The 23,958-nt window shown below is 43.1% G+C and overlaps 1 protein-coding gene across 3 annotated transcripts in view; it reads left to right on the forward strand.

Annotated features, from left to right (window-relative positions):
- The window catches only part of invs (inversin), a 92,388-nt gene that overhangs the window by 40,334 nt on the left and 28,096 nt on the right, over positions 1-23,958 (forward strand). For all 3 annotated transcript variants that reach the window (XM_060900176.1, XM_060900179.1, XM_060900178.1), the window contains exons 5-12: positions 3,636-3,803; positions 4,078-4,258; positions 5,658-5,767; positions 5,851-6,022; positions 7,554-7,709; positions 8,384-8,613; positions 11,554-11,660; positions 21,879-22,088. In XM_060900176.1, the coding sequence (XP_060756159.1) occupies positions 3,636-3,803; positions 4,078-4,258; positions 5,658-5,767; positions 5,851-6,022; positions 7,554-7,709; positions 8,384-8,613; positions 11,554-11,660; positions 21,879-22,088 (1,334 nt within the window). The remainder of the gene's footprint in view (positions 1-3,635; positions 3,804-4,077; positions 4,259-5,657; positions 5,768-5,850; positions 6,023-7,553; positions 7,710-8,383; positions 8,614-11,553; positions 11,661-21,878; positions 22,089-23,958) is intronic.

The following is a 23,958-nucleotide window of genomic DNA, read 5'->3' on the forward strand; positions in this document are numbered from 1 at the left end:
ATGGCCACCACATGTATAGCAGGGGTGTCAGACTCTGGAGATCCTGTCGCTATGTCTTTCTGCTTTTAGCAGACCAAATTCAGTCCACGAATCCTATTTGGTAGACATAACGACTAATGAGTTGAATCAGGTATGTCAGGAAAATAAGAAAGATCTTCGGCCCTGTCGGACATCTGATGTTCCTGGTATAGAGGTATACAATTATTCTTACAATTACAGAATTCCTAGAAGCATGATTTCTAGTAATTGCAATTAGTAACAACGTAGCAGCGAAAGAAGCCATGCAAATGGCCGAGGTCACAGTAGTATTTGGGAGGTAGTAGTATAATAGTACATAATAGCAAAATAGAAGCAGTTATAGCCGTCTCCGTACCTTCCCAGACATAATGGTAGCTTTGCTGAACGTTTTCCTGAGAACCACTGGCATCAAGCTCTCCAGTTTAACAGACCACATGCAGTTTTTTTATTCACTTTGGCTCCAATTACTGTAAACATTCACCCCAGTTTACTTTCCAACACGCAGAGCCCGCTCGTACCCAACATCATTTACCATCTCATTCCGCAGACAAACGGCTGTTATTAAGGCTTTTAAATCATGAGTCGCTCAAAGTATGCAAATAGATGTATGTGTGTGTGTGTGTGTGTTGTGGTTATGTGTGTGTTCCTTTTTGTCCACATAGAGAAGTTTTGTTGTTCTTCAGCTCTAGTCCATCTGGATCTGTTGGTTTTGTTATAATTCGATAAGCGCAATTCTCATGGTGACGTTACCATCCCAGCAAATTACAGAAAATAGTCAGCGACATTGTCGAGTTTATGTATTAAATCATTTTGGCCAACATTGGCAGCTTGTGTAAGCTGCTTGATGGAGAAGGTACACATTTTATACAGGCGAACACTTTGAAATACCAGTCCTTTAGAGATTTTTGGTCATGTAATATGTAAGGAATAAAACATGATGGCACGTGCTGTTATAGGAAAGTAATCAATGATGGGGTGTTGTATTGCGGTGCAGGCATTTAGCAGATGCTCTTATCCAGAGCGATGTACAGCACGTGCCTGGGGAGCAGTTGGGGGTTAGGTGCCTTGCTCAAGGGCACTTCGGCCATGGATTTTTCCTGCCAGGCCAGGGAATCGAACCAGCAACTCTTTGGTCCCAAGGCTGCTTCTCTAACCTTTTGGCCATGGCTGCCCCTGTATGAAGTGGAATTACCATTACAATACCATAGTTGATTATTTTCCTGTAACTGCACATCCCAGTGTGTTATTTCTTTTATACCAAACAAATTTGACCAAACAAGCATCATACTTTTCAGTACATTTATAGTTATGTTTATTATTGTGTAAACAAACAGTTTAGTCCTGGGTATGACTTTAAACTGCAACCGGTGGTGAGTCTCAGGTCCAGGAAGACTTGAGTATTGGGGAAAGTGGAGTTACCCCTTAATCACCATTGCTCCCAGGTCCGCTCTGACCCGGAGTGGTAGCACCTGCCTGGGTTCCAGCTATGGATTAAATAGTACATCACCAATAAGGTGCTGGCAGCATGGTACTTTTCAGTGCACTGTGGCAGATGAACCCAACAGGGTCAATGGCGCACCACTTGATAGTGTGCGGAAAAGCCACTCAAATGACCAATGGATGGCATCACTCGGCAAGTCAGTTGTCACTGTGAGGCAATTTCCATACCCGTCAGGTCTGTGGCACTTTTGTGCACCACTTGGCATCAGGTCTGGAGGTCCGGAGAGACAACACGATGGGGGCACGACATCATTTGTCTTACCTTGCTGTGCAAGGCACCTCATTAGGAAAGGAGAATTACACGTGGTCCGTCTGCGTTTCTGCATATCCTAATGAAGCAGTCATCATTGCTAGCGATGGACAGCCGACAGCAATGATAAACAGACAGTTTTCATGTTGCTGAGAAACCAGAAACTGTCCTGAACACACTCCTGTTTCAGAAAACATATGGACCGTTACAAAGCGCTGACACTCGAGACTCCTTCCATGAATGTTAAAGGTGACATATTATTCCTCTTTTCAACGAGTTGACACAGTTCCCTGAGGTCTAAATGAAATGTCTATGACATGCTTTGGTCAAAATACCTCAAGGATAAAGCACCACAGCTCCCTTCTCCCCCTGTCTAAACAGCCCTGTTCAAAACGGCCGATTTAGGTGCCTGTTCCTTTAAATGATAATGAGCCACTGCTCACCCCATCCCCCTCTTCCGCCAGTCAATCAGGTAGTACTTTCCTCATGAATATTCATTCGCAAAGACAGTTCTCGAGCCATGAGTGGAGATATTCGGATGACGGGGCGGGGTTATTCTAATGAGCTCCCTTTGTGACCTAGGAAGTGGAGTCGATTCTGAACGGCTTGTTGAAGCTCGCGTTTTCTGAAACAGCAGCTCAAAAGAAACTGATTGATTGTGTGTCTAATTTCAGAGATTGTGTGTTGGTAGGCTCCAGATACCCAGATAAAGTGAGTTTTTCATAATCCCCTTTCAATAAAGGTTTCTTTTAGCTCCAGCGCTTTTTAACTCCGTTTATCATTAACTTTAGATTAACACTACGTTCACACTGCAAGGCTTAATGCTCAATTCCGATTTTTTTGTGAAATCCGATTTTTTTGTGAGGTCGTTCACATTAACAAATATATGCGACTTGTATGTGATCCTCAGTATGAACGAAAAGCGACCTAAAAGTGTTCCGCATGCGCATTGCAGGATACGACGACGTCACACGCAGTGAGCATGGCCAGTGTTTACGGAAGTAACCTAAAGTTTCCTGTGTATGACAGTAGCCAGCATGGAGTACCTGGCGATGATGCAGTTGTTGTTGCGACGGAGCCAGAACATGCACAATAGCCTGATGTTAAGGAGGAGGTTGAGAAGGAAGAGGGCAAGGGTTTTGGCTCAGGCGTTCTGCGGGGTAGTGACTGCAACCTCCGTTCAAAGGAACATCAAAGCCATGTTGTTGTAACTTTTTTTTGAGAGACCCGCCGCCTACTTCAGCGCAGAATAGTGACGTTTGTGGCTTGTTGATGACGTGTAAGTCGGATGAATGCGACCTGGCGGTTCAGACTGAAGTCGCATATGAAAAGATCGGATAGGAATCGGAATTAGGACCACATATCCAAATGGCCTGGGTCGGATTTGAAAAAATCGGATCTGTGTCGTTCATATTGTCAATAAAAGATCGGATACAGGTCACATATGGGCGAAAAAATCGGATTTGAGTCACTTCAGCCTGCAGTGTGAACGTAGTGTAAGTAGAGTCTACACCACACAAGTCCCTGTGAATGAATGAATGTTGTTATTCTACAAACAATAACATTTTAGAACGAGTGCATGAGTAGCGAGTGATTTTAATTAGAGTCAACACTGCTGTCAGAGCTGCTGTGATAGAAAAGTAATCACCACCTTCTGGCCAATCAGAATGGAGAATTCAGCAGGGCTGTGGTATAAACTCTAATAGAAAGGAGATGCTCTATAAATTTGTTGATGTAATTACAAAAGAATTTACTGTGGTGCTGAATTACTGGAAACCTCAGTTTGCTTAAAGCACTTTTCTGAGACAACACAATGGGAACCTTTGAAGCTGAATGTGTGTGTGTGTGTGTGTGTGTGCATACACAGCAGACAGCGCTGCACTGGAGTGCGTTCTACAACCACCCCGAACACGTGAAGCTGCTGATCAAACACGACTCGAACATCGGAATCCCTGACAGCGAGGGCAAGATTCCCCTGCACTGGGCCGCTCACAACAAGCACCCTAATGCCACACACACTGTTCGCTGCATTCTGGTGAGAACCCACACCCACACATGTACCTATAGGCACAAAGACGGTCATAACGCATGCTTTATAGAATTGATTCAATATCCACATCGTCCAAACTAATCCTCATGTTATTTTGCCTTTAGGATAAGGAAGTGAATTCCATCATATGACTCCCTAATTACTAAAGTTACTTAAGGCATTTATACACATAAAAGCCTGCTCTTTTTTTCCACCCACAGTGGGTCTTAGCATAATTGCCCGAATACCTCAGAACTGTGTTTGTGTGTGTGTGTTGTAGGACGCTGCTCCCACTGAGTCTCTTTTGAACTGGCAGGATTACGAAGGCAGGACGCCACTTCATTTTGCAGTGGCTGATGGGAATGAAGCGGTGGTTGAAGTTTTGACTTCATACGAAGGCTGCAGTGTTACAGCCTACGACAATCTCTTCCGAACACCGCTTCACTGGGCCGCGTTGCTCGGTACGCTCCTTTTTTTGTTTTTCGGTGTCCAGTGTAGCGCCTTATTCACTAATTCACTGTTCTATACGTTTCAACTATAGGAAACACTTTGTCATCAGTTTCATCACTGTGACATTGACATTCCAAATTACTTTTTATTCACTGCATACTGTAGGTCATGCAATAAGCAGAAATAAGCAATTCCGTATATGCAAGGCTCTGTCAGTTAGGACACTTTCACATATGCGGGATTTAATCTGTTTGAATCCAACCCTGGTGAGGACGCAGCACTCGTGAACCAAAACAACTGCTTCTAGAGCGTCTGAATGGTTTGGTCTCGGTCCACTTCCAAATGAAATCTAGTCAACTGCAGGAAGGGAACCAAATATTCTGTTTATTTTGGGTTGTGGGCAACTTTTTTTTTTTAGATGTGAGCTGCTAAACTGACCGGCTGCAGAAATTCAATGGGTTCTGGATATTTGCGCTGGTGAAAAAAAGAGAAGAAAAATGCTTTATGTGATGCACAATATGTTTTAAATTAGTTATTTATATAATTATTTAATCATTTATATAGCAGTGGCTTCATGTTCTCCATGCTTGGGTGATTTTTTTTTTAATTTCCATATGTGCTTGTTCTTGTGCTTTTTCCCTTGCTGTCTTTTGGAACCAATGAATGAATGACTTTAAGAGGTATGTTTTTAGCCCTACAAGAACCACAGCCATAGTTTTTGCTTCTGTAGCGTGAAACCAAAGCAACTCAAATAGGAAACGAACATAAAGTATTGATTTAACTCTGATTCAGGCATGCCAAGCAGGCTAAAAGTTGTGCAAGTGGCCTTAGACACCATACTATTGTAGTGCATTGTGCACTGGGTATATAAAAGTGTCTCGAATTAGTATATACTACTATTCTATATATTGAATAGTGAATAATAGTATAAACAAACCAAAGAAAAAGGGTTCCTTGGTTGGGGAACAAGTAACAGTTCTGTGTTGGATACTAAAAGTGACTGTTGCACTTTCAGGAAAGCTTTCAAGAAGCTACAACCTTAGCCATTTAACGAATCTATTATTTTAAGAATGTATGCAAATATTTAGCACTAATTACATACACCTGCATCAATGGGGGTGTGACGATATATAATTATGACTTCTGAAATAGACATATTGTTAACATTATGCTATAGCAGTATAGACATCAATGTCACAAAACACTCTTTTAAATTAAACATCGTTTTTTTAATTTATATCGAAGAGTGCAGCATGTTATTTATTCTTGTTCTGTTTTGTAAGCACAACAGTTATACAGTATATTTAATGATCCTTCTAAGTGATTGGGTTATCATATGGTGAATTTTTAATAATTCAAATGAATCTAGGAGTGTAAAACATGACTATCCTGAATGGGTTTTGTTCTCAGGCCATGCACAGATTGTTCATCTGCTGCTGGAGAGAAACAAGTCTGGTATGATTCCATCAGACAGCCAGGGAGCCACGCCACTGCACTACGGGGCTCAGAGCAACTATGCTGTAAGACACACATCCTCAATCTGTGTGTGTGTGTGTTTAAGACACGTTCGTAGGTTGACGCCTCTTTATATCTTGTGCATCAGGACACGGTGGCGGTGTTCCTGAAGCACCCCTCGGTACGTGATGAGCCTGATCTGGAGGGCAGGACTGCCTTCATGTGGGCTGCTGGGAAGGGCAGTGACGATGTCATCAAAGTCATGCTGGAGCTTAAGCGAGATCTGGACATCAACATGGCTGACAAGTATGGTGGAACAGGTGAGTCTGAGTCAACCAAACTGAACACTGGCATGTAAACTTCAAAGAGCAACAACTGAACTAGATAGAGGGATAGTTAATGGATGGATGGCTAGCTAGCTACCTAGATAGATAGATGAGGGATGGCTGGGTGAGTGGGTAGATAGATAGATGAGGAATGGGTAGATGGATGGATGGCTACATGGATAGAGGGGCAGAGAGATAGATGGATGAATAGGGGGTAGATAGATGGATGGGTAGATGGATAGATGAGGGATGGCTGGGTAGGTAGATGGATAGATGGATGGGTAGATGGATGGATGGACGTTAGATTGGTGGATGGATGGCTAGATGGATAGAAAGGTAGATAGGTGGATGGATGGACAAGTAGATGGATAGATGAGGAATGGGTAGATGGATGAATGGCTAGATGGATAGAGGGGGAGAGAGAGATGGATGGGTAGATGGATAGATGAGGGATGGCTGGGTAGGTAGATGGATGGATAGATAGATGAGGAGTGGATGGATGGGTAGATGGACGGATGGACGTTAGATTGGTGGATGGATGGATGGATGGCTAGATGGGTAGATAGATAGAAAGGTAGGTAGATAGATGGATGGGTAGATGGATAGATGGACAGTTAGATTGGTGGATGAATGGATAGATGGGTAAATGGATGGATGGCTAGATGGTAGATAGATGGATGGGGTGGATGGATGGATGGCTAGATAGATAGATAGATAGATAGATAGATAGATAGATAGATAGATAGATAGATAGATAGATAGTATTACAAAGTACACAGAATGCTTACAATCAAATACTAAGTACTATATACCTAAATAAAAACAGTACAATATATTAGTGCAAATATTACATAAAAACAATAAATAAAGAACTCAAAATTAATCAAATAAAAAAAAAAACAGTGCAATTTTCCTTTATAAATACCATAAAATGCACACATGCAGTTATAAACAATGTGCAGCAAAAACATAAACAAATAACTGAAGAAACATGTATAGTATGGTACAATATAGCTAAAAAATTTTTTTTCTGTGGTTCCAAAATATTTACATCAGACAGACTGGAAAAAAATTATTTAATACATAACAAAAAAAGTAATTAAATAACAAAGTAAAAAAAAATACAATTGACAAATAAAATAATTAGGAGACAAAACACAGTGATACTTTTTTATCATTAAATAAATTAAAATAAATTGTGATTTTTATTATACGGAACATATGGAGTCCTTTTGGCAGTCCAGTTTCAGCAACGTAGGACCTGTAATAGTGGCACTGAGATTAATATCATAAGTCAACATTTCTAATAACTCTTAAATGTGTCAGTAATCTGGAGAAAGACAGAATAAACACTGCACATGTTAATCATTTATTAAATGCTTGATAAGTTGGTGGTTTGACGAGTTAACACGCTGCACTGATTTGGCAGTTGTTTTGCTTTGTATTTAAGTGTGTGTGTGTGTGTGTGTGTGTGTGTGTGTGTGTGTGTGTGTGTGTGTGTGTGTGTGTGTGTGTGTGATTTTAGCACTTCATGCAGCTGCACTCTCAGGCCATGTCTCCACTGTGCAGTTGTTGCTGGAGAAAGGAGCCATGTTGGACCCACTGGATGTGATGAAACACACTCCTCTGTTCCGCGCCTGTGAGATGGGCCACCGCGATGTCATTCTCACCCTTATTAAAGGTGCTTGTCTGCATGTGCATAGGGTTGTACTGAAATCCCGGTATCACAATGTAACCTAATTAGGAGCTCTTACAAAATTTTACTCTCCTGTCACTGTTATGCTGTAGTACTCCGTCCTTGGTCCTCATACACTATTTGCTTTTTCATTTCTGGAATTAAGAACAAAACTGGGCGGCATGGTGGTGTAGTGGTTAGCGCTGTCGCCTCACAGCAAGAAGGTCCTGGGTTCGAGCCCCGGGGCCGGCGAGGGCCTTTCTGTGTGGAGTTTGCATGTTCTCCCCGTGTCCGCGTGGGTTTCCTCCAGGTGCTCCGGTTTCCCCCACAGTCCAAAGACATGCAGGTTAGGTTAACTGGTGACTCTAAATTGACCGTAGGTGTGAATGTGAGTGTGAATGGTTGTCTGTGTCTATGTGTCAGCCCTGTGATGACCTGGCGACTTGTCCAGGGTGTACCCCGCCTTTCGCCCGTAGTCAGCTGGGATAGGCTCCAGCTTGCCTGCGACCCTGTAGAAGGATAAAGCGGCTAGAGATAATGAGATGAGATGAGAACAAAACTGCCTCGTATAGGTATATTAGAAGCTGGACAAGCTCAAAATACAGATCTCTGAGAACTGTATTTTAAAATATCCATCATGGGAACAAGGAAACAAGGAAGTGTGTGTATGTGTGTTTGAGGTGGGGCACGTGTGGACTTGGTAGACACAGACGGTCATTCGGCGCTGCACTGGGCAGCACTGGGTGGAAATGCAGAGGTGTGCGAGGTGCTGATGGAGAACGGGCTCGGACCAAACCTGCAGGATCATGCAGGCAGGACGCCGCTGCAGTGTGCTGCGTATGCAGGGTATATAAACTGCATGGCCCTGCTTATCCAACATGATGCTGACCCCAACATCCAGGATAAAGAGGTAGGGGAATAAACCACTGTGGGACGGAAATAATCAACAGATGATATGATGCTTCGCTGTTGCTTCACCTGTTCCAATGTGTTTTATTGCTCCAATACTGCAGCAAGTTGCGAATGATTATCATTTTTGATTTATTAATGAATTGTTTTTAACCATTTATAGTTACATTTAATCTACAAGGCAATTTCTTATCACTTTACATTTTATTTCACCTAATAACAGCTACTGTATGAGCAATTGTTCCAAGATGAGCCTCTCTCTCTTCTTTTTTTGGTTACCAAGCAACCAGAAAGCACAAAGTTCTCTATCCTGAAGACATTTCCATAGCGGAAAACTTGTATCGCTAACAGTGGAGACTCATTCCATAAATGTTAAATAAACATCTTCTTACAGTCCCTGGATAAGTTATTAATATATAAATAATAATGTATTAAACCAAGTGCATTAGCATTTAACAATTACAGTTAGGTCCATATATATTTGGACACTGACACAAATTTTGTTTTTTTTTACCTGTTTACTGAAACATATTCAAGTTATAGTTATATAATGGACATGGACATAAAGTCCAGACTTTCAGCTTTCGTTTGAGGGTATCCACATTAAAATTGGATGAAGGGTTTAGGAGTTTCAGCTCCTTAACATGTGCCACCCTGTTTTTAAAGGGACCAAAAGTAATTGGACAATTGACTCAAAGGCTATTTCATGGGTAGGTGTGGGCAATTCCTTCATTATGTCATTCTCAATTAAGCAGATAAAAGGCCTGGAGTTGATTTGAGGTGTGGTGCTTGCATTTGGAAGATTTTGCTGTGAAGAAAACATGCGGTCAAAGGAGCTCTCCATGCAGGTGAAACAAGCCATCCTTAAGCTGTGAAAACAGAAAAAACCCATCCGAGAAATTGTTACAATATTAGGAGTGGCAAAATCTACAGTTTGGTACATCCTGAGAAAGAAAGAAAGCACTGGTGAACTCATCAATGCAAAAAGACCTGGACGCCCACAGAAGACAACAGTGGTGGATGATCGCAGAATAATTTCCATGGTGAAGAGAAACCCCTTCACAACAGCCAACCAAGTGAACAACACTCTCCAGGAGGTAGGCGTATCAATATCCAAATCTACCATAAAGAGAAGACTGCATGAAAGTAAATACAGAGGGTTCACTGCACGGTGCAAGCCACTCATAAGCCTCAAGAATAAAAAGGCTAGCTTGGACTTTGCTAAAAAACATCTAAACAAGCCAGCACAGTTCTGGAAGAACATTCTTTGGACAGATGAAACCAAGATCAACCTCTACCAGAATGATGGAAAGAAAAAAGTATGGCGAAGGCGTGGTACAGCTCATGATCCAAAGCATACCACATCATCTGTAAAACACGGCGGAGGCAGTGTGATGGCTTGGGCATGCATGGCTGCCAGTGGCACTGGGTCACTAGTGTTTATTGATGATGTGACACAGGACAGAAGCAGCCGGATGAATTCTGAGGTATTCAGAGACATACTGTGTGCTCAAATCCAGCCAAACGCAGCCAAAGTGATTGGTCGGCGTTTCATAATACAGATGGACAATGACCCAAAGCATAAAGCCAAAGCAACCCAGGAGTTTATTAAAGCAAAGAAGTGGAATATTCTTGAATGGCCAAGTCAGTCACCTGATCTCAACCCAATTGAGCATGCATTTCACTTGTTAAAGACTAAACTTCAGACAGAAAGGCCCACAAACAAACAGCAACTGAAAACCGCTGCAGTAAAGGCCTGGCAGAGCATTAAAAAGGAGGAAACACAGCGTCTGGTGATGTCCATGAGTTCAACACTTCAGGCAGTCATTGCCAACAAAGGGTTTTCAACCAAGTATTAGAAATGAACATTTTATTTACAATTATTTAATTTGTCCAGTTACTTTTGAGCCCCTGAAATGAAGGGATTGTGTTTAAAAAATGCTTTAGTTCCTCACATTTTTATGCAATCATTTTGTTCAACCCACTGAATTAAAGCTGAAAGTCTGAACTTCAACTGCATCTGAATTGGTTTGTTCAAAATTCATTGTGGTAATGTACAGAACCAAAATTAGAAAAATGTTGTCTCTGTCCAAATGTTTATGGACCTAACTGTATTTGCCAAAGGCAAACTGAATGTCGGTGAATAGTAATCGAGACAAAGTTAAGGTTATTATTCACCGATATTCACTGAGGCAGAGGTGGATAATTGTTTTAGTACATACACAGATTGTTTTAAAAATCGTATTCAAAAAATTTTTTCAATCTTCAAAGTGGCATGCAAACGTAATAAAGGCGCGGCGCAGACTTGTCACTTATCTATGCCGACTCACATAAAATACTTTGTTTTGAAATTGGTAAAATAAATCACAATTCCAACTTATTTTTGAATAGTTTTACAGCAAACTTCAGAGCATCTTTAGTGCTTTTAGGAACGGCATTTTCTTTCATAATTTGTAATTCTTCCTCACTTACGGTGACTAAGTGATTGGCCACCATTTTGCCGAGTCGCTCGAAGTGATTATTGAGAAATAGTCCGAATTTCTCGACCAATCAGCGCGCATGATTTTATATAATCACCTCCGTATTTATACTAAAACCTGTTATTTACCTTACAACCTTGATATAAATTGACACAACCCAGTATTCATAAAATTCTGGAAATTTTTATTCTTCTTTACTGAAAGTAGTACAGACCCTGATGCGTAACATGGAGTCAATATTCAGTATTAAACATTAAGAAAGACCATTTAATACCGTGTTGAGGTTGTCTTGTGATTTCTGATGGTTTGAAATCAGCAGTGTAAACCTGTGTGTTAGACTTGTGATAAAATTTTTTGCATAAAAACAGTTTTTGTAACAGAATCAGACTTTTTGACACTAAAGATATGTAGATCTATAGATTTTCTTAATAAACTGTGTGTGTGTGTGTGTGTGTGTTAAGGGGAGGACGGCACTCCATTGGTCATGTAATAATGGTTATTTGGATGCGGTGAAACTTCTTTTGGGATGTGGAGCTTTTCCGAACCACATGGAGCATACAGAGGAGAGGTAATCCACAACACCGTACTCACACATGTACACATACTCTATATATTATGGATATTAGTATACACATACTGTGTACATCTAACAGCAAAATCACTGATACCTTGCTACTTCATGATGCTGTGAAACTTAGTGTACCAATAATTCTGTAGTTGTCTGTTAAGTAAGAAAACACAACAGAAGTGGTATGAATAATCCCAGAAATAAACTAATTTCTAAAGACAGCATGCTACAAAATGAATATTCTTCGTATACCATATCAATTTGCCATTGTTGTCAATTTATCATTTATTAATGAATGACACGCCATACTTTTTTATTATTATTATTATTTTTAAACTGTTTATAGTTGCGTGTAATGATGTGAAACTTCAGCGAACCAAGCTAGTTCCTGTTACTACTTAGGTTATAGCTACTATTAGCAGTAATTTCCTCACCAGTCTCTAATTTTCTCTTTCTTTTCAAGTTAATAAGACAAAAAAATCCAGCTTGTCATGTTACCGAGAAACTTGGAAAGAGCAAACTCCTCTGTCCTGAAGATTCCCATGGGAGCAAACGTCTTACAGAGCTCTAATGTGACATTAATGTTAGATAAACATCTCCTTACACAGAAGTTCACCATCAAAGATTATAAATTTTTTCTCCGATAACGTTAATTTATCGATGTATTATTAGCCTTAGGTTATGTCTCGTCGATCATACAAATCCCTTTGAATGAGCTGTTACTATGGAAACAAAGTTTTGCATGAGTGCATTAATAATAATAATAATAATAATAATAATAATACATTATATTTATATAGCACCTCTCACAATCCCCAGGTTGCTTTGAAGCATATGAAGCAGTAAAGGATGAATAGAAATATTCAATGAAGAGAAAAGTCTTTAAAGTCTTTTTAATATAACCAATTTGAATTACACTTGGCTCTAATCTCAGAGCTCTGGTAAAATAGAAAATTAATCGGTACTTTCTGACCAATCAGATTCAAGAATTGAACAGTACTGTGATGTACTCTAGGCCAGTGATTTAAGGAGTTCCTGGCGACAAAAGGTTTGAGAACCACTGCTCTGTGTGTGTGTGTGTGTGTGTGTGTGTGTGTGTGTGTGTGTGTGTGTGTGTGTGTAAAATATACACACAGTGGCATGCAAAAGTTTGGGCACCCTGACTGAAAATGTCTTACTGTGAATAGTTAAGTGAGCAGAAGATGAACTGATCACCAAAAGGCATAAAGGTAAAGACGACACATTTCTTTTCAGCATTTTCTGCAAGATTTGTGTATTATTTTTGTTTTGTACAATTGGAGAGGGAAAAAAAGAAAAGGAACACTATGCAAAAGTTTGGGCACCCCAATACATTTGAGTTCTCAGGTAACTTTTACCAAGGTTCCAGACCTTAATTAGCTTATTGAGCTGTGGCTTGTTCAAATTCTTCGTTAGGAAAGGTCAGATGATGCAGATGTCAAAGCTGTATAAATTCTCTGTCTCCTCAAACTTGTCCCTAAAATCAACAGCCATGGGCTCCTCTAAGCAACTCCCTCGCATTCTGAATAATAAAATAATTGATGCTCACAAAGCAGGAAAAGGCTGCAAGAACGTAGCAAAGTGTTTTCAGGTAGCTGTTTCCTCAGATCATAATGTTATTAAGAAATGGCAGTTAACAGAAACAGTGGAGATCAAGGTGAGGTCTGGAAGATGAAGAAAACTTTCTGAAAGAACTGCTCATTGGATTGCTAGAAAGGCAAATAAAAACCCCTGTTTGACTGCAAAAGACCTTCAGAAAACCCCTCCTAGAACTGCCACCTTATTGTGGTGGAGAGTTTGTGTGCTTGAATGATCCTAGGAGCTATGTTGTCGGGGGCATTACGCCCCTGTCAGGGTCTCCCAAGGCAGACAGGTCCTAGGTGACAGGCCAGACCAAGAGCAGTTCACCAAAACCCTTATGGAGAATAAATCAAGGACCGTGATGTCGCCCGGTATGGCGCAGCCGGGGCCCCACCCTGGAGCCAGGCCCGGGGTTGGGGCTCGTATGTGAGCGCTTGGTGGCCGGGCCTTTGCCCATGGGGCCCGGCCGGGCTCAGACCGAAGAGGTGATGTGGGCCCGACCTCCTGTGGGTTCACCACCCACAGAGGTAGCCGTAGGGGGCCGGTGCAGTGTGGATTGGGCGGCAGTCGAAGGCAGGGGCCTCGATGACCTGATCCCGGGACACAGCAGCTAACTGTTGGGACATGGAATGTCACTTCGCTGGGGGGGAAAGAGCCTGAGCTTGTGCGGGAGGTTGAGAGGTACCGGCTAGAGATAGTCAGGCTCACCTCCATGCACAGCTTAGGCTCTGGAACCCAGCTCCTCGAGAGGGGCTGGACTCTCCACTTCTCTGGAGTCGCCCATGGTGAGCGGCGGTGGGCTGGTGTGGGCTTGCTTATAGCTGCCCAGCTCAGCCGCCATGTGTTGGAGTTTACCCCAGTGAACGAGAGGGTCGCCTCTCTGCGCCTTCGGATTGGGGAGAGGGCTCTTGCTGTTGTTTGTGCCTACAGGCCGAATAGCAGTATAGAGTATCCAGCCTTCTTGGAGTCCCTGGGAGAGGTACTGAGAGGTGCTCAGACTGGGGACTCCATTGTGCTACTGGGGGACTTCAATGCTCACGTGGGCGACGACAGTGACACCTGGAGGGGCGTGGTTGGGAGGAACGGCCTCCCCTATCTGAACCCAAGTGGTGTTTTGTTATTGGACTTCTGTGCTAGTCACAGTTTGTCCATAACGAACACCATGTTCGAGCATAGGGGTGTCCATAAGTGCACGTGGCACCAGGACACCTTAGGTTGGAGGTCGATGATAGACTTTGTTGTCGTTTCATCTGATCTCCGGCCCTATGTCTTGGACACTCAAGTGAAGAGAGGGGCTGAGCTGTCAACTGATCACCACCTGGTGGTGAGTTGGATCCGCTGGCAGAGGAGGAAGCTGGACAGACCTGGCAGGCCCAAACGTATGGTGAGGGTCTGCTGGGAACGTCTGGCCGAGCACTCTGTCGGGGGGGGGGGGGGTCTTTAACTCCCACCTCCGGGAGAACTTTTCCCAGCTTCCGAGGGAGGCAGGGGACATTGAGTCTGAGTAGACCATGTTCTCTACCTCCATTGTAGATGCAGCTGTTCGGAGCTGTGGCCGCAAGGTTTCCGGTGCCTGTTGTGGCGGCAATCCCCGAACCCGGTGGTGGACACCAGAAGTAAGGGATGCCGTCAAGCTGAAGAAGGAGTCCTATTGGGCCATGTTGACCTCTGGGACTCCTGAGGCAGCTGACTGGTATCGGCAGGCCAGGCGTGCCACAGCTCGGGCAGTTGTGGAGGCAAAAACTCAGAACTGGGAGGAGTTCGGGGAGGCCATAGAGAAGGACTATCGGTCGGCTTCGAAGAAATTCTGGCAAACCGTCCGGCACATCAGGAGGGGGAAGCAGTACTCTGCCAACACTGTTTACAGTGTGGGTGGGGAGCTGTTGACCTCGACTGGGGACATTGTCGGGCGGTGGAAGGAATACTTTGAGGATCTCCTCAATCCCACCGTCATGTCTTCCACTGAGGAGACTGAGGCTGATGACTCAGAGGTGGACTCGTCCATTACCCAAGCCGAAGTCACTGAGGTGGTTTGCAAGCTCCTCGGTGGCAAGGCACCGGGGGTGGATGAGATCCGCCCTGAGTATCTCAAGTCTCTGGATGTTGTGGGGCTGTCTTAGTTGACACGCCTCTGCAACATCGCGTGGCGGTCGGGGACAGTGCCTCTGGAGTGGCAGACTGGGGTGGTGGTCCCTCTTTTTAAGAAAGGGGACCGGAGAGTGTGCTCCAATTATAGGGGAATCACACTTCTCAGCCTCCCGGGGAAGGTTTACTCCAGGGTACTGGAGAGGAGAATTCGACCAGTAGTCGAACCTCGGATCCAGGAGGAACAATGCGGTTTTCGCCCTGGTCGCGGAACACTGGACCAGCTCTATACCCTTCATAGGGTGCTCGAGGGTTCATGGGAGTTTGCCCAACCAGTCCACATGTGCTTTGTGGATCTGGAGAAGGCATTCGACCATGTCCCTCGTGGTATTCTGTGGGGGGTGCTTCGGGAGTATGGGGTTCGGGGCTCTTTGCTAAGGGCTGTCCGGTCCCTGTACGAATGGAGCAGGAGTCTGGTTCGCATTGTCGGCAGTAAGTCAGACCTATTCCCAGTGCATGTTGGACTCCGGCAGGGCTGCCCTTTGTCACCGGTTCTATTCATAATTTTTATGGACAGAATTTCTAGGTGCAGCCAGGGGCCGGAAGGAATCCTGTTTGGGAACCACAGGATTTCATCTCTGCTTTTTGCGGATGATGTTGTCCTGTTGGCTTCTTCAAACCAGGACCTTCAGCATGCACTGGGGCGGTTTGCAGTCGAGTGTGAAGCGGCTGGGATGAGAATCAGCACCTCCAAGTCCGAGGCCATGGTTCTTGACCGGAAAAGGGTGGCTTGCCCTCTCCAGGTTGGTGGAGAAGTCCTGCCTCAAGTGGAGGAGTTTAAGTATCTCGGGATCTTGTTCACGAGTGAGGGAAGGATGGAGCGTGAGATCGACAGGTGGATCGGTGCAGCCTCCACAGTGATGCGGTCGCTTTACCGGTCCGTCGTGGTGAAGAAGGAGCAGAGCCAAAAGGCGAAGCTCTCAATTTACCAGTCTATCTACGTTCCGACTCTCACCTATGGTCATGAGCTTTGGGTAATGACCGAAAGAACAAGATCGCGGATACAAGCGGCCGAAATGAGTTTCCTTCGCAGGGTGGCTGGGCGCACCCTTAGGGTGAGAAGCACAGTCACTCGGGAGGAGCTCGGAGTAGAGCTGCTGCTCCTCCACATCGAGAGGAATCAGCTGAGGTGGCTCGGGCATCTTTTTCGGATGCCTCCTGGACGCATCCCTGGGGGGTGTTTCAGGCATGTCCCCCCCCGGGAGGAGGCCCCGGGGAAGACCCAGGACACGCTGGAGGGACTATGTCTCTTGGCTGGCCTGGGAACACCTCGGTGTTCTTCCCGAGGAGCTGGCCGAGGTGTCTGGGGAAAGGGAAGCTTGGGCTTCCATGCTCAGACTGGTGCCTCCGCGACCCAGCCCCGGATAAAGCGGAAGAAGACGAGACGAGATACGAGACCTTCAGAAAGATTTAGCAGACCCTGGAGTGGTGGTGCACTGTTCTACTATGCAGCGACACCTGAACAAATATGACCTTCATGGGAGAGTCATCAGAAGAAAACCTCTCCTGCATTCTAGCCGCAAAATTGAGCGTCTGAAGTTTGCAAATGAACATCTAAATAAGCCTGATGCATTTTGGAAACAAGTCCTGTGGACTGATGAAATCAAAATAGAACTTTTTGGCCACAATGTGCAAAGGGATGTTTGGAGAAAAAAGGGTGCCAAATTCCAGGAAAAGAACAGCTCTCCAACTCTGAAGCATGGGTGTGGATCGATCATGCTTTGGGGTTGTGTTGCAGCCAGTGGCACAGGGCACATTTCATTGGTCAAAGGAAGCATGGATTCGAATAAATACCAGCAAATTCTGGAAGCAAACATCACACCATCTGTAAAAAAAGTTGAAGTTAAAAAGAGGATGGGTCCTACAATAAGACGATGATCCAAAACACACCTCAAAATCTACAATGGAATACCTCAAGAGGCACAAGCTGAAGGTTTTGCCCTGGCCCTCACAGTCCCCTGATCTAAACATCATTGAAAATCTGTGGATAGATCTCAAAAGAGCAGTGCATGCAAGACAGCCCAAGAAACTTGTAGAACTGGAAGCCTTTTGCAAGGACGAATGTGTGAAAATCCCCCAGGTAAGAACTGAAAGATTATTAGCTGGCTACAAAAAGTGTTTACAAGCTGTGATACTTGCCAAAGGGGGTGTTATTAGATACTAACCATGCAGGGTGCCCAAAGTTTTGCTTTGGGCCCTTTTCCTTTTTTGTCATTTTGAAAATGTAATAGATGAAAATAAATTGTTTTTGCTTAAAATATAAAGGGAATTAGTCATCTTTAACTTTATGCCTTTTGAAGATCATTTCATCTTCAACTTGCTTAACTGTTCACAGTAACTGCAGTTTTGACCAGGGGTGCCCAAACTTCTCATCTCATTATCTCTAGCCGCTTTATCCTGTTCTACAGGGTCGCAGGAAAGCTGGAGCCTATCCCAGCTGACTACGGGCGAAAGGCGGGGTACACCCTGGACAAGTCGCCAGGTCATCACAGGGCTGACACATAGACACAGACAACCATTCACACTCACATTCACACCTACGGTCAATTTAGTGTCACCAGTTAACCTAACCTGCATGTCTTTTGGACTGTGGGGGAAACCAGAGCACCCAGAGGAAACCCATGCAGACACGGGGAGAACATGCAAACTCCGCACAGAAAGGCCCTTGCCGGCCATGGGGCTCGAACCCAGACCTTATTGCGCTAACCACTACACCACCGTGCCACCCGTGCCCAAACTTAATAAACAAATTCTCAAGAGCCTTTGACTGGATAAGTATCACAGTGATGACTGTTTCAGCTGGCAACAATTCTTTTTCATCCTAACTGATGCAGTGAGTAGCTTCTCATTGCTTTAACAGTCATGTCGGAAGACATATCCTGTGGTTATGGAAAAGAAAAGTGTTTAAGGAGGGTCAAATTATTGGCCCACATCAAGCAAAGAAAACAACTAAGGAGATTGCTGAAATTAGTGGAATTGGGTTAAGAACTGTCCAACGTATTATTAAAACCTGAAGGATAGTGGTGAACCGTCAACTTCACAGAAGAAACGTGGTCAGAAAATAAATTGACTGACTATGATCAGAGATCACTTAAATGCTTGGTGAAGTCAAATCGACAGGAGAACTCATGACTGTGTGTAATAGAGAAAGTAAGAGCATTTCCATCCACGCAATCCAACAAGAACTCGCAAGATTGAGACTAAACAGATCTCATCTCATCTCATCTCATTATCTCTAACCGCTTTATCCTTCTACAGGGTCGCAGGCAAGCTGGAGCCTATCCCAGCTGACTATGGGCGAAAGGCGGGGTACACCCTGGACAAGTCGCCAGGTCATCACAGGGCTGACACATAGACACAGACAACCATTCACACTCACATTCACACCTACGGTCAATTTAGAGTCACCAGTTAACCTAACCTGCATGTCTTTGGACTGTGGGGGAAACCGGAGCACCCGGAGGAAACCCACGCGGACACGGGGAGAACATGCAAACTCCGCACAGAAAGGCCCTCGCCGGCCCCGGGGCTCGAACCCAGGACCTTCTTGCTGTGAGGCGACAGCGCTAACCACTACACCACCGTGCCGCCCAGACTAAACAGATGTGTGGCCATAAGAAAACCACTTGTTAGTGAGGCTAAAAGGAAGAAAAGGCTTCAATTTGCTCAAGAGTATCAATAATGGATGCTGGTGCAATGGAAAACAGTCATGTGATCTGATGAGTCCAGATTTACCCTATTCCTGAGTGATGGGCGTGTCGGTAAGATGGGACGCACATGAAGTGATGCTCCTCCCATCATACATAGTGGCCACTGTACAAGCATCTGGAGGCAGTGTTATGATCTGGGGTTGCTTCAGTTGGTCATGTCGAGGCTCAGCAATGTTATGTGCAAATAAAATGAAGTCAGCTGATGACCTGAATGTACTGAATGACCAGGTTATCACATCAACGGATTTTTTCTTCCCTGATGGCATGGATATAAAATTAGTGCCAAAATTATGAGAGTGGTTCAGGAAGCATGAGGAATCATTTGTACATATGAATTAACCACCACAGGGTCCCGACCTTAGCCCATTGAAAGTCTTTCGGACGTGTTGGAGAAAACTTGACAGAGTGGTTCAAGTCTCCCATCATCAAGACAAGATCTCAGCAAAAATCTAACGTCACTTTGGATGGAAATAAATGTTGTGACGTTGGATAAGGTTGTCGAAACAATGCCACAGTGAATGCGCACCGAAATCAAAGCTAAAGTTGGTCCAATGAGATATTAGTGTGCAATGTTATGTTATTGGTTTTTTTTTGTTGTTGTTTTTTTGGTTGGGCAGTGTATTAGTGTGTCGCAAAATTCAAGAAGTAACAACATCTTGAACTTCAGTAGTACATGTAGAGGTTGGAAAAATGCTGGAATTTTACTACACACATTTTCTTAAAGAACAGGATGTTTTAAACAGAAGTCTTTTATTAGTAAAGTGCTTCATCTGTTAATCTATTATTGCGTCTTAATGTTTTCTGCGTTACCATACTGCTGTAATCATAAACACTGTCCTGTGCTCATATCAGGACTCTTACTCACAATCTGCTTATGCTGAACATGTTTTCAACACACTTGAGTATCGTTTGTCACCTGTATATGTCATGATTTATAATTCCACTATCCGGTGTCATCCAGAAGAGGTTTCGACCTCATGTTGTCTCAGGAAGTGTTTTCTTGCCACTGGTTTGCTTGTTAGCAATCTAAATTTACTGGGCTGCATCTTTATGGAGCTGTTCGTACCTCATTAAGAGGTTCTTGCACTCCTTGAAAGCTCGTCATAGTTTATAGCCTTTGTACAAAACCTTTTATGTCTTACAGTTTACATCCGTGTTGTGACGATATCGATTGTTAAATAAAATGGAATTGATTTATTACTTATAAAAATTATTTTATAATTAGGATTTATATATACGATAGTAGTTTATCAGTGTTATAGTTGTTTATGTACTAAAATACAAATGTTTTTGCACTGGCTCCAATCACACTGTAATGAAATAACTGTATCCCAAAAATAAATTTATTTTTAAATTTGAGGACAAGACTTTAAAGTGCATATTCTGGACCAATTTTTTTTTTATATATGAAATTATGTCCCTTTACACACTCATCCAGAAGGGTAGTTTTGCACAAGGCCATCTGTCTACAGCAGAAAAAAAAAATAAATAACAAAACGCATCTGGAAAAATCCCAAGGGAGTCTGGAGCCAGATTCGTGACGTCACCTGCGGAAGCGCCAGCAGGCTGCGTGAGCTTGCACGGTTTCAGTGCACAGCCTGTGTAGACCGAGCGCTCCCATTTCTCTCTCATTGTCCAGTCTTTTGGAAAATGATGAGTACTAATCCCATCAAGATTGGTGTTGCTACACCCTCCTACGATACATCTGTTGACCATTTTAATAATTACGTGATAACGTTGAAGAAATTTGCAGAAAACCACCAGGTCGTTTTCTCATAAACAAACCAGCGCTGACGTAGGATTCAGAAGGAGGCGTCCCGCACGTGACGTCACGAAAATCAATGTTTCCCGGGAAATTCAAATGCCAAATTTTTTCAGAGGCGGACCAATTCACCTCAAATGGCTTGATTTCAACTGAATTTTTCTGGTATTGCGCAAGGTAAAAAAAATTGCACAAAATGCAAAATGTGACAGATATTTGACCAAAGTTTAATATAAAATAGGAGAATTACACTGATCTTGCTCCTGAATTTACCCGTGATATGCACTTTAAATTCATTGAATGATTGATTAAAATATTAATAAGCTTTTACATAGAATCTGGTAATACCGTAACGCATCCTGAACTTCACCACAAACCGAATCCTAAAACAAATTAAAACTAAAAGAATCCTGACCACTTATACAAAATATCTTCAAGATATATTTTATATATATATTTATTATTTTTCATTTCTTCTAATAAACCGCAATCTAAAACTAGAGAGACTGTAACTAAAGTCACAGTAATTTGCAATTACCTTTGTTAATTGAAGGTCATTTTGCGGAACAAAATAAAAAAGAAACTGATTGAAAAAAAAAAATCATGAAAATTGACAGAGTTATAAGTGATTGAAAAAAAAAGCCTGTTTTTCATGGCTCGTTCTGGTTCGGTGATCCAGATCAGCACCAAAAGTCATAGCAACTTAATTCAACCCAGAGGTATTCTTCATGTGAAATTTGGTGATTGGTTAAAAACTGAGGGAGAAATAGCATCCTAAAAAATGTTTTTAAAAAGTTAGGAGAATAATAATAAGAATAAAGTAGAAAGATCCTGAGTGAGAGGAACAATTTGTGCCAGCGCTGCTAGCGCAAATTAATTAGTAAATGTATGCACATATTTGCAGACTACGTATAGTCCTAGACAACACCCATGTACAGTTTGTGTACATGGACAATGTTATTACAATCTGTGTAGTGTAACTGTGTGTGTGTATATGTACAGGTACACTCCTCTGGACTATGCCTTGCTGGGAGAACATCAGGAGGTGACGCAGTTCCTTCTGGAGCACGGTGCTTTGTCCATTGCTGCCATCCAGGACATCGCTGCCTCGTCCATTCAGGCTTTGTACAAAGGCTATAAAGTGCGACGAGCTTTCAAGGAGCGCAAGAACCTCTTAATGAGGCACGAGCAGCTTCGTAAAGATGCAGCCAAGTGAGAGGCACACACACACACACACACACACGCGCACACAAATTTGTCTTAATATCCTAGTGAGGACCTTCCTACATCTAAATCTACCCCGACCTTAAAAAAGTAAAGTTCAGGTTTGGAGCCAGACCCAAATGTCCCCACAAGATCAAAATGATCAGGTATTCCCATTCTTGTAGGGACATTCGGTCCCCATCAGGATATTGCTGGGTTTCAGTCACGTGACTTTTCTTAGCGATTTTACCGGAAGTGAAATAGCTGGTGAACTAAACGGCTGCCATAGTGCAAACAACTAGCAATAACTTATCAGAGTATGCTCGTAACCTAGAAGCCACTGCTCGCTTTAGATATATTCAGAAGATTGCCATGTGCAATGGAATCGATCCCTACAGTCTGGGAAAGAAGGATTTGTCATACGATCTCGAAAACTACCCTTCAGTCGAGTTCCCTGACATCTCGAACTATCTGGTGTTGCAGACGTCCTTCTACACCGCAAAACAGATGAAAGCATGGAAGAGTATGGAGGCTTATAATCCTGTATTGTTTTTGCCCGTGTAAGTATGTTTTTCGTTCGCGTCTTTACAACGAAGCGCTGTAAGTTGAAGTGTAAACAAACAACAATTCGCTTGATTCTCACTTGTGTTAGTTCTTATCTCTCAGGTAAATCACTCACAAAGATCATCAGAAACCCCTTTAAAGACCTGGATCTTAGTTAAACAAGACGGAGAAGTGATCACGGCGCATTGTAACTGTACGGCTGGGGGAGAATTTTGTCGCGACCTTCATACGTATGGACTTTGTGAGGAGGAAACAAAGAAACAGCTGGAGACTTTAGCACTTCGTGACTAAAGAAGTACCATAAAATAACAACACACAGCAAGAAAAGTACTTGGAAAACACTAAGGACATAGCTGAGAGGGAAATACAAACCTTTCACCAAGTGATCTCGAGCATGCTTCGACTCGGCTCCCTTCGATTTCAGTGAGAGGTTCAAAAGCCACCTTTCTCGACGTCTTTTTGTGAAATCCTGTGTTCGTTCACTTTTTTTATTAGTTCACGGGGAACCCTGAAGAAACTTTTATCAGTTTCATGGTTTGATCGATTCGAACAACCTAAAACAACGCAAGCGTAAGGCGTTTTTCATGCGAGCAATGCACCTTCTCCGTACAAACATTTTGTCAACTGAGCTTTGGTCGACCACCAGCTAAAGCATTGAATAACTAATGAGGCGGATGTGACGTCACGTGAAACCCAGCAATACAAGCCTCCCCCCTCCCCCACACACACTCGCACAGATCTGGGTCAGTTTTAGCCCTCGTTGTCCCAGCCATCACCTCATTTTCTGGTGCTAGAATTGTGTTTATCCAAGTAAATAGTATTCCTTGGAATTCTTCGGAACGCCTGAAGATATTTCTAAACCCTGTGAATAAGACATGGTGGTCATCGGAGATGGACTGAAACTGACATTTTTGCTTCATATTCACAAAGATTGGTCTTTTTTTTTCATTCACCTTGCTACTAAGCCAAAATGATCTGAACATAATCTTACATGTAATACGATTAAAAAAAAAATTATTATCCATGTTCATTATAGGAATTGCGCCAATCACGTGCAGTGTAATATTGCAAAATTCATTTTGGTATTGTTGAGCTTCAGTCATAATTTCAAACGAGTCATTTTGACGTAAGTAGAATATAAAGGTTAAGAGGACGAGACAATTGTTTGAGCTACATTTCAATTTGCGAAGGACGGAAGGAATGATCAGATTACTGTCGGACGGGATCGTAGACTGATTAACATAATGGATGGTTTTGTATATGAATACTGCATCAGGCTGATTAACGTGTGGATATTTGCTAGGGATCATTTATC

The sequence above is a fragment of the Neoarius graeffei genome, chromosome 19 (genome assembly GCF_027579695.1).
Source record: "Neoarius graeffei isolate fNeoGra1 chromosome 19, fNeoGra1.pri, whole genome shotgun sequence".
NCBI classification, from domain to species: domain Eukaryota; kingdom Metazoa; phylum Chordata; class Actinopteri; order Siluriformes; family Ariidae; genus Neoarius; species Neoarius graeffei.